This window comes from Drosophila hydei, unplaced genomic scaffold (genome assembly GCF_003285905.1).
Source record: "Drosophila hydei strain 15085-1641.00,03,60 unplaced genomic scaffold, DhydRS2 tig00008140-arrow-arrow-pilon, whole genome shotgun sequence".
NCBI classification, from domain to species: Eukaryota; Metazoa; Arthropoda; class Insecta; order Diptera; family Drosophilidae; genus Drosophila; species Drosophila hydei.
Window position 1 is genome coordinate 583,094 of NW_022045848.1, and position 11,934 is coordinate 595,027.

The 11,934-nt window shown below is 37.8% G+C and overlaps 1 protein-coding gene across 1 annotated transcript in view; it reads right to left on the reverse strand.

Moving 5' to 3' along the window:
* LOC111601040 (homeodomain-interacting protein kinase 2) overlaps positions 1-9,900 on the reverse strand; it is a 31,257-nt gene extending 21,357 nt beyond the window's left edge. The window contains exon 1 of the mRNA XM_030225792.1: positions 9,075-9,900. Coding sequence (XP_030081652.1) covers positions 9,075-9,507 — 433 coding nt within the window. The 5' untranslated portion in view covers positions 9,508-9,900. The remainder of the gene's footprint in view (positions 1-9,074) is intronic.
* Positions 9,901-11,934: the final 2,034 nt, after the last annotated feature.

Here is an 11,934-nt window from a genome sequence, read left to right on the forward strand (position 1 = left end):
CCAGCAAATAAGAAACAAAGCAGCAAAGAAATAAAACTAAGCTGCAAAGCAATTCAAGGAGACAACGGCATGAAAACAAAAACAACAACAAAAATAAAAATAAAAACAAACACAAACAAAAACACAGTTAAGATGAAGAAGCAGATAAAAACGGAGCAGTGAGCTCCTAAGCAAAGTGCTTAAAGTGCTAGCAGAGGCGAGCGAAGAGAGCGGGCGAAGTGCAGGCGAATTGACAGCAGCCAGACGGTATTGTAAGCAGTTTGGAGAGAAACAGAGGAAGGCGCAAAGAGACAGCGAGAGAGAGGTGGCCGAGGGTGAACAGTGAAACTCACTTCGGTGCGGCGTCGAATAGGCTGCCAACTGAAAGCTGAGAAGAGTTGGCGCCGTCGACAGCTTTTCAATTTGTGTTGACAGTTGGGCAGCGTCGACATCGCAGTCGCAGTCGCAGTCGACGGCGCCGTCGCCATCGCTGCCGCTTTTGCTGTGGAGTGCAGCTTTTGGCAAAGTCGAAAATAGAAGAAAGCACCAACTGGAAGGGGGTGGGTCGAGGTGGGATAGGTTGGCATACTTTAGCTTTCGTGTTGTATTAATAATTCAGGCAAAACATTAATTTAATACAAGCAATTAATTATAGAAATTATACAAAACGCGTTAATTAATGTTGAGCCTTTTATGAAATTACACATAATTAATAATTTGTGGTTTTTTATGGCTTTAGCACTGATTGGAATTAGTGGAATGTCGCATGGCTTTTAAGCAAATTTAATGAGCCTTGGAGGGGCTAAACAAAGTTTTCTTTCATACCTGTACAAACACATTTCAACATTTTGCTTTACAAAGCTTTAATTCTGCTACAACTTTTATACAATGGAATCCCCACACAAAGCCACTGAAAAGCTTACACAGAAAGAATGATCGAAAGAGAGTGTGTGTGCGCTCTCTCAGCATAAGATCATAGAGATAAATTTCTCTCTTAGCTCAACTGCCATGCTGGAATGCACAACATTCAACAGCCGTATTCCAAAATAGATTTCTATGCTAAAATTCTAATCAGTAATTTAACCAACTGGCAACAGCAGCAGCAGTAGCAGTAGCAACACGAACAAAAACAGCGTGCAGCAAAGCTATTTCCATTTTCATATGCCACGACGAGAACAGCAACAAAAATCATAAGAAAAAATGCCCTACTCAGCGGTCAACGCCAGCAGCGACGCCAGCAGTAACGTCGCGTGCAAATGGCCACCAAAAATATTAAAAAAACATCAGCAGCAGCAGCAGGAGAAAGAAGAAGCAGAAACTCTGAGCAGAGCACAGGCGAACGCATGAATATTTTTTCAGCTTAATTACGCGTAAGCTAGTGCAAACAACAACAATAAAGAACATGAAGAAGCAAAAGATACACGGAAGTCGCCAGCAACAACAACAAAGCAGCTCGAAAATGTTGTTCTTGCGGCCAAGCAAAGGCAGAAGCATCAGCACCCGTTACATTTGTGGAAAAACGAGCGGGAGGGGAAGAAAAGAGCAGAGACGCTGGGGCGAGCGACAGAATTTTAAAATAAACGACTTAAAATGCTGTAAAAAGCCAAGAAAATATTCAATATGAGACGACAGCCAACAAAAACCAGCAAAAAAGAAAAACAAGAAACAGCAACAAACAAAAAAAACAAGAACAGCATAGTGCAACATAGTTGCGCTTGACAATTTCGCCAGTCGCATTTTTACGTGGACGAGTTCCAACACGAACATTTTACACACACACACAAATTGCAGCGATTTTACGGCGAGCAAGGCAGAGTGAGTGAGAGACAGATGGAATGCATGGTTAGAATGGGTTGTTGAGGGTCCAATCAGAGCAACATTCGTGTCGCATAACTTTGGCGTGGTTTTTTAATATTATGCAGAAGACACAGCAAGTTTTAATAGAAAGCTGAACAACTAGGAAATACCCTGTAAGGCAAGACTACGTTAAATATAATAGGTTCAACCCGATTCTTATTGGGCATACTCTTTTCTTTTATATAGCCTATGCTTGTTATATTACAGAGTATTCGCATGTTTATTGCCATGCTCGATTAAATGTTAAAAATTGTTTTGCATAAATCAAGACATATTAAAATTTGGTTCATGTAACCCATAGAAAACTAGAGCAAAATTCGCAACAATTTTAAATTTTATTTTTATTTTTGTTCTGTTTTGTTTTCTTTTCTGTCTAAAATCGGAAATTCCACAAAAAATATTTTTAAATAAATTGCGACCTTCAGTTATTTTTTTTATACAAATATTTATATCAAAAAAATTTCCGCATTTTGTTTTAAGTTTGAAAAATAAAAACAAACAAAAGAAAACCTTAAAAAAGCTAAGCAAAGAACTTGTGCAAATAAAGCACGAAACAAAAGAGTCGAGACAAGATAGAGAGAGAGAGAGAAAAAAATATATAGCTTGAAAATGTTCAAATTTGATGTTGAAGCCAATCGTAATAAATAAAATTTAGCTTTTGATACGTCAGCTAAAACTTGTTTTTTTGCAAACAAACATTAAGATAATAAACAATTTTAGCATTAGTCATCGCTGCTGCAGCGCTGCGGCAGTGCACACCTGTAGAAAGCGAAGCGAAAATAATAAAATCCACAGTAGTCCAATAAAAAATAATTGCAAGCATAGCATCAAACAGAAAGAGAGAGAGAGAGAGAGAGAGAAAGAGAGAGAGAAATGGCGGCCGAAGTGACAAAGTAGGGAGCTTTGTGTTGCTAAGCCAAGCATTAAGCTGGCGAAAAGGCAGAGCCGATAAAAATATGTGTGTTTGTGTCCGTTGAGAAGCTGCTCAATGGCAAAAGGATTAATTTCCAGTGAAACTCGAAGCGCATGCAAATGGAAAAACGCTGCTGAAAAGGGGGTTGCGCTTGTTGCTCACCATTGAGCTCTCTGTGTGACGTCGACGGCGACAGCGACGTCGCTGTCGCTGTCACTGTCGGCGACGCCCGCGCAATTTGTAGCCTGCTGTTGTTGTTGTTGTTACTCTCGCTCGTTTCTCAATTGACTTTCTATAATTGCGTTTAATGTGTTGTGACGGAGCCGCACTCGCAATTACCCTGTCCCTCCCCCTCCCCTCTTGGCATACGCCCACTTGGCTTGTTGTGCAACTTGGTAAGGTAATTCTATTTTTGTTCAATTTGCTGTGTGTGTTGCTGTCTCTTTCTGGTTTTAATCGCACATTTCGCTGCACAACGTTTTTCATTTTCACAAGAGATTTTCCCGACCCTAAGCAGCTTTGATATTATTTAATTTGATTTTTTTTTGTAAGAAGCAACCTTTTTTACCTGTATTTTGCATAATCTATGCGCAAAACATAGCACTAGGTGGCGCTGTTGATGATTTCATTAAGATTAAGGTGAATTGATGAAAGACGAAAGCTTAAAAAATTCCCTAAGAATATCCATTTATGTATATGTATATGTACAAATATTTTAACATTATTTCCAGCTGCCTTTCCAGTGTTGATTCTTTTGTGTGACACTCCCTTTCTCATGCTTATTTTGCATTCAATCTTTCACAAAAAAAGTAATCAGCAAAGCCAACACATAACAGTTACGGTACTTTGTGTTTACTGTACTTTGCGCTTTTGTTCATTCGTTCGTTTTGTTCACTGCATTTACTGGGCTTGGGAATTGTCCATTAACACTTGTTAACCCAATTTAAATTCAATTTCCATAGACAACGTGCGTGTGTGAGATAGAGACAGATAGAGCGTTGAGCAACACAGAAAAGCAGCCTGCACTGTCACTCACTCACTCATTCACACACATACATGTACAAGCATAGTCAAACACAGACACTGCGACAGTTACGTGCTGCAACAAGAACGATAATAAAACAAGTAAAGCAAACGTCAACGTTGAAGCCGACGTCGCGTCGCAGCCACAACAGCAGCTTCAAGGCAACGAAAGAAGAGAACGAGAGAGGAAGAGGGAGAGTAGCAGTGCCGCTGCTGTTGATCGCAACATTGTTGTTATTGTTGTTGATGTTATTGGCAAATTTTCTCTTCTGTTTTGACCTCCATTCGACGCCGCCCCGAGGTTCGCATTGAAAAGTTGAAGTTGGAGCTGCACTTGGAGGCCGGCTCCATTGAAAAGTTGCCCAAAAAACAAAAAGTCAAATTATAAAAAGCAACAACAGCAAAGTGTGTACACACATAAATTGCGTTTGTTGTGCAAGTGTGCACCCAAAAAAAAAAAAAATGAACAAAATTTAAAACAAGTTCTCAAACACAAAAAACTGGTCCAGCAATCTTTCATACACTGAGAGAACGAGGGGCGGTTATTGTTGTTTTGGTTTCTTTTTGAAAGTAATCAACCATGAACTGTACAAGTCGATCATTAATTATTTCCCAGATCATCATATATCATCTATAGAAATCAATATATTAAAACGAACTAAACTCACTTTACTCTATTTTTAGCTGAAGTATTTCCAAATTGCAATTGCTTACCTGTAATAAAAGAAGAAAACCAATAGATATTAATAATATGTAATATATTTAGGTATCTATCTAGTATACTTATGTAATCTACATATGCTTCTAGACCACAATATTTGAATGAAACTGACGGAGGGGTCAACTGGAGGCATCATTCAATTCAATTTCAAGTTAAATATGAAAAAAGAATTCGCGAAAACACATTAAAAACGCAAAAATCTGCTTATTTTCAGACTAAGTTAGTTTTAAAGCTACTATATAATTAAAGAAGTAGAAGTGGAAGAAGCTTTACAGATACTCTATAAGCAGCTCAAGTCGCATATACCCACTAGTATAAAAACCATACGCTTGCCTCTTTTTTTGTTCCTTTTTGACATGACAAAGTTCTGTCTCTGTCGCACGCGCCATGTTTGCGAGCTTATTGAAATTTTGTACATATATGTATGTACACGCAATGTGTGTGTGTATATTGCGACAGGCAGCAGCTGTATCACAGAGATACGCACGACAAGCATGTTTAGCAACATTTGCATAGACTTAAATGAGATATAATACATATGTATATATGTGTGTAAGTATATCGCTTATATCGCATTAAGTTAACATTCGCACTCGCCCACTTGAAGTGGCCTTCCCTTAACCTTAGCTAAGCGCAGCTCACATTAACTGTCGAGGTCTGGCTTTTGGCCACAAGGTTCGCGGCGAATATGACTAAGAAAATTTACAGCAATTGCAAATGACGTTCGATTGCCACACCTTTACTACCATTTGCATTCCGATTCCCATTTCCATTTCCAGTGGTTTCCAGTCGATCACGCAGTTGACATACAGGTGCGATGAATTTCACTTAATTGCATTTCATTTGTTACCAATTAACTCGCGTAGGCCTAATGTCAACCATATATATGCACAATGGGGTCGGTCGTTAACTCTTTTACTCTCTTTGTTTACACAAAAAAATTAACATTTGGATATCATGGAATTTCGCCTAAAAGCTACGTGACGTCTTGCATGAATGTTTAATTTACATGGCGTTGTATGTTTACAGGTTCTCGCATAGACACACACTAACACATATACACACACATGCAATAATAAAAATAACTTTTTGTCATTGGCAGCGGGTTGAGAAAGACGCAAAAACTAAAGCAAATTTAAAAACAAAAATGAAAACGCAGCTACGCAGCAACTGTGATTGGCATATGACCGACGCGCTCTACACAACTCACGCCTTCTCTCACTTGCTCCTGCAGGTGGGGTGGGTGCTGCCTCTAGCTTAGAATGCCTTTGATGTAACTTATGCGTGCAAGGCAGACAAGCAAAGAGGAACAAGAGCAGAGAAGAGAGAACTTCATAAGCAGCCTAGAAGAAGAGAGAGAGAGAGAGAGAGAAGCAGAAGCAGCAGACTGGAAGATTCTCGTTTTTTGCAAGCAGAGCTGCAGGCATTACTTGTGCATGCTTTTGTTTGTGTGTGTGAGCAAACCGAGTTAAATAGCAAGCTTGTGTTTAGTACACACACTTGGAATTCAGCTAGTTTAACTCCTTTCACCCACTGCTTAATAATAGGGCAAAGCCAGAGTCCCCACAGATCACAAAAATTGCAATTTGTTGCTAACACGATTTATGGGAGAAAGTACACACAGGAAGAAGAGAATGAGCGAAAACTGTAAAGTAAGTGGAAAATAAAACAAGTTGAGAGACCATTGATGGTTATGTGTGTCATTCTTGCTGTTACAAAGAACAGATTTTACAGAGATAAAAGACCTCACTGGAAGTGGAGCATGAGATCTTCGATGGCATGAGAGCTACCAAGAGTGGAAAGAAACTCCATTTAAAACTAAGTTGCATTTGGTTCACAAATAAAAACAGTTTTTTCAGTCATATGGCAAGGAATTGTCTTACAAGAATTGAAAAATATTGGACCAAATTTAAAGATAGATAAAGATACACTCATTTCTATCAGACCGATATGAATTTAAGTTATGATATATATATATATATATATTTATTTATTTATAGATATATATGTATATGTATATTTATGTATATCTTAAAGAAATCTTTACCTTTAACTAGAATGAGCTGAAACCGAACATTTTAGAAACATTCTCTTAATTTAAAGGCTGGAAGTTGAACAATCTGTTGGCATATTTAACGGTTATTTTGAGTATTTATCGGATCCATTTGAACTGTTCCAGAAGGAACCAGCACCAATTGCGGTTTCTTTCTTATCGAGTGCTTGGCAAAACCATATCCAAGTAACAAAAACAAGAAAACAGTTTATTTTTATATACACACACACACACACACTATAATGCGAAAACAGCTCTGAAAAGTATTTCAACGTATTATCACGATAAAAGTCTAGCCAAAAGCAAAACAGGCAAAAATAAAAACAAAAAGAAAAACAAAAAAACGCCATAAACAAATAAAAAATGTTAAATGCGCGAGTGAGAGGGCTATACAAACAAAAATGTATAAGTCGCAGTAAGCGAAAGACAAATAAAGAAATAAATAATAAATAAACGCTGAAGAAAACAAAATTTAAATGTAAACTAAGAGAGAAGGAGAGGGAGGGAATGAGAGAGAGAGAGAGAAAAAAAACGATTATGGGGTGGGTAATTGCCTCAGAGACACTAAGGAAAAGGAAAAGCAAAAACTAAGTATTATCTGCATTCCTTCCCCGCTTCAACTGGATCTTTATTTAGATTTCTGCATTATCTTATAAAAAATTGGAACTAATCAAAATATGAGATGTACGAGTCTGAAAAAATCATAATTCACCAGTCGCATATTAACAAGCTGAACGAAAGTCTCATTCAAAAAAGTCTAAATTCAAAATTATCGATAGCAAAAGATTTACTTTTGCATTCAATGTATATAACTATCGAATATATATATATATATATATATATATATATATATATATATATATATATATATATATATATATATATATATATATATTGGTGAAGGCAAATAAATTTTTACTAATAAAAGAGCTACAATTGTTCGTTATCGATAGATAACTAATACCTAACAATAGCTAAGAGTGTGTTTACCACATATGCCTATCGATAACAATATTAATACTAAGGACAGAGCAGCAAGATTAGAAGACGATTGTTTTGACTACTTAAAGAAAAGATTTAAGTCATATATATATATATGTATAAACTATCTTAGAAACGTTCTGGAGACTCTATAAACATAAGTTTTGTTCTAAGTGTATGTGTTTTATATGTATCAGTGTATATATCTAATAAGAATGTATAACGTATATAAAATAAAAGCGAAAACAACGAAAACAAACAATCAAGCAAAGCGTAGACAAGCGAGAAATAATAATAATAATAAAAGGGGCAGGCAATAAAAACATCAACAGAGTTAAAAGAGACGAGCGATAAGAGATATGTTTGAGATGGGAACAGTGCGAAATGACAAGAGAGGCAAATGAGGCATGAACGAAGATAGAGAACAAAGTGAGGGAAGAAGGAAAAATCAGAAAGAAAGAAAGAGAAAGAGAACGATGATAAGCGTCTGGGTATTCACACACAAGCCCAAGGGGGATAAAGCCACAGCAACAACATCAACAAATTCCAATTGAAACCAAGTGACAACAACAATAAAACATGAATACAATTTCGCATGGTTTCACGTTTATTGTTTGATTATTAATAGAGACTAAGAGGGAGGGAGACAGGGAGATAGCGATATATAATGCGAGAATACCATTGATAAGAGACAAATGGCAAAAAGAAGAGAACTGTTTATAGAGAGCGCATAATGAATGCGTATATATCAAATATACTCATAAATTGTTGTCCGATCAAAATATCGATAACGATAACGATAACAGTGAATGATTTAAGCTATGGCAATCAAAGTTGGCAGCACATGAAATAAATTTCAGATAAAAAACAAATTTTGGAGCATTATTTGTTTTATCCAAAGTCATAAATAAACAAAACGGAATGGGAGATATTTCTTGGAATTCTAAATGGCAGAGGCAAAAGTTAATTTAAGCACGCTTTGACTATATATATTAACTGAATTATATACTTATTTAAATGATATATATATATATATATATATATATATATATATATATATATATATATATATATATTTATCGATAACAGTCTTTCTATTCGCATCCGGTGCGCCCTGACCTTTGCCCATAGATAATTTCATGTATTTCTCTCGGCATTAGATGATGAAATATTGCCTAAGAATGCATCAGCAAATTCATTATTCAACCAGTTGGAGCTGTGAATGGAATTTGTTCTTTCAATAGAACTAAAGTTCAGTTATCGAATTGATACGTTTACTTCTACAATCTACTTTTCCTTGAGTACACTATTCAACTTCTGCATCCATTTGTAGTACCCAATAGAACCCAAGAGAACTTGCGAAGAAACAAGTCCATCAAAAAACTAAAGTCTCTCAGATATGAACTGTCCTCCTAGTTCTCTAGTTCCCTCTTAAGTTGGTCACCTGAGCTTCTGATCAGATTTTCAGACTTTTAGTAAACTTCTATATACATACGGAGCATATTCCCAGTTCTCCCAACTTATCTCAAATATATATAAAAACTCACCTGTTTCGCGCTTTCGCTTGCTGTTGGCCGCTGCTGCTGACTTGGACAACGCTTTCTGCTGCTGTTCTTGTTGATAATGATGTTGCTGCTGCTGTTGATGATGTTGCTGATGATGTTGATTATGCTGTGAGTGCTGCTTGATGATGACGCTGCGCTGTCGCGGCTGCCGTGTCTCCGCGTCTAGATAGACAATGGGCTTCAGATCGCAGCTGATGCCAATGCTGATCTGTTCGACGGTTGGCTTAACGTCCAGCCCATGCGCAGGGGCTACTGATGCTGGTGCTGCTGCTGCTGCATAGGTGCTGAGACGTGGCCTATAGATCTGCTCTGGTTCTGTTGTTGCCGAGCCGGAACCGGTAGCGGAACTGGGAGCGGCAACGACGGCGTTGTCGATGACGAAATCGGACGCGTGTGAAGGATGCGACGTTTTCATTGGCGCATGCGAATTGATAAAACGATCCTCTGGTGCTCTCTCTTTCCCTTACTCTCTTTATCTCTCTATCTCTATTTCTATTATTCCCTAACTCCCCTAATTTTAGCTCGTTTGCAAGCTCTTTATCTTATTTTTCTTGCATTTGTTGACTTTTCCAACTCGACTCTAATTGGATTTGGTTGGTCTAGTTGTTTGACTCAAGATTTAACGGTTTTCCTGCGCTTTCTTACGATTTAATTTGCTGTACAAAAAAATTACGTTTTGCTTGACCAATATTCAGATTGATCCTTGTGTAAAATCGAGATTGTAGAATTAAATATTTACAAATTTTATTTTATTTTATTTTATTTTTTTTTTATAATTTTTGTAGACAATATTGAGTTAGAAGAGAATCTGCAAGTAGATACAATATAATTTTATTAGTTATAAAATTATATAAATAGGCATTACATTCTAATTGGAAATAAGGCTGCCGCGCAATTCACACTGGAAATATGGAAGGCAACAATTTTCGTTACATTTTCGAAAATTTCCATTGGCATCTTTGGTGCAAAACAACAACAACAATCAAACAAACGTTGCCAGACGCTGCCAATTTGTGGTTTTTGTTTTTATGCTTTTGTCGGGCCTGTGGACAGTGGTACTCTAACGCTAAGTATATAGTAAGTAAATACAATTGCATAAAAATAATTAAGAATTTATAATATTTGTAAAATACAAAAATCAAGATTGATTTCTAAAAACTTTTAATTTTCTATCAACGTCATTTTTTGTCTTTATTTTCACACTATGTAAACCACTGTGCGATGCCTCTATATGAGAAATGTTTTGGGTGACTGCCTGTTCGTCTATGTATTTGTAAGTGTCTGTGTGCGTCGAGCCGAAATATAAAACTACGCAAAAACTATAAAAACATGCGCCAGCAACAACAAAATAGCGTAAGACAATAACAGCAACAAGAAATTTGTAGATTACGCACTAGGGAACGAGCGTTAGACAGAGATAGAAACACACACATACACGCACATAAGCCAATTGAACTGTTTTTTCTTTTTTACGCACTTTGTATTGGAAAACAAGGCAAACGCAAAAAAGTTCTTGGGTCTTAAATTGTATCCAATTGTCGACTTTCGTTTGGAGTTGTACGTGTTTGGCTATGTGTATACATGCGTGTGTTAAAAACAAAATTAACAACTTGTTGGGTTGGACAGATCGGCAATTGAGGGGGGAAAAGCACATAAAAAAATAATGAATATGTGCGACGAGAAAACAAAAATTAATGCAAACAAAAAGCCGGTTCTCATACATACACACACATATATATGTATAAACATACAGTAATAAAAGCAAGAAAAAATTGCAAAGCTACTGCCGATGTTGGCGTGGACGTCTCTGCTGCTGCCGCTGCTCGTAAGAGAGAGCGCAAGGAGTTGCTACAGAAGCGACAAACATAACAAACAAACACACACACACAGACACATATATGTAGAAAGGCAGCGCCGACGTCAGCGCCACATCGACCGGCGCAGACGTCAACAACAAAATGAAAGAAGAAGCAACAGCAGCAGAGCAGCGAATTTAAGGCTGAGCGACGGGCAGCGCTCAAACAGCGCAGTTAGCAGCCCAACGCACAAAACGAGTTTTTGTTTTTGTTTTTTTTTTTTTTACTTGCAACTTGGGCGAGTCGCTAAACAACAACAATAAAAGTATACGTATTTATTAATAAAATTGAATTTGTTGCAAATTGCGACACTTATTTGTTGAAGTTTTTCCACACACAGCCACATACACACATACACATGCACACAGTCAACACTTTTAGAGCGAATTATTCAGTTAGAGACCAGCAAAACGTTTTCCAGTTTATTATCAGCTTAGACTGATGAGAGCACCTTATGCTAGGACGAGCCTTGCTTTTTTTCAAATGTATTTAAATTATCTTTAATATGTTTTTTCTTTTGGGCTGCCGCTTTGTACGTCTGGTTCGGCCGCCGTTTGCTGAGACTCTGCCACGCTGCCGGTGCTGCAGCTGCGGCCGAAGGCTGCTAAAGGCGTCGCTGCCTTTCGCTGTATATTCGGGCGCCTGCGCAAGCGCCAGCTGCGGCAGAGCCACACTCTCTTGCTCCCACTCTCTTCGAGACCGTGCGATGAGAGCCTCTGCCCGGGGGACTCGCGAAATTGTCGCTTTGCTGACGTGGGCACACCACCTAGCATCGCCGGGGTGGTGGTGGAGCTGGTACTAGGTGGGTGGGTGGGTGGCTGGTTAGCTTTGCTTTGCTTGCTTATTTCAACAGACACGTAAGGATTTACGTAGTTGGCAAAAGGCGCGGAGTGGATTACGAGCGCGTCAGAAATAGTTTCTTTTGCACAATCAGCAAGAAAGCTCGACAGGGTGAGGACGATAGAAAGAGAGAGAGGGAGAGAGAT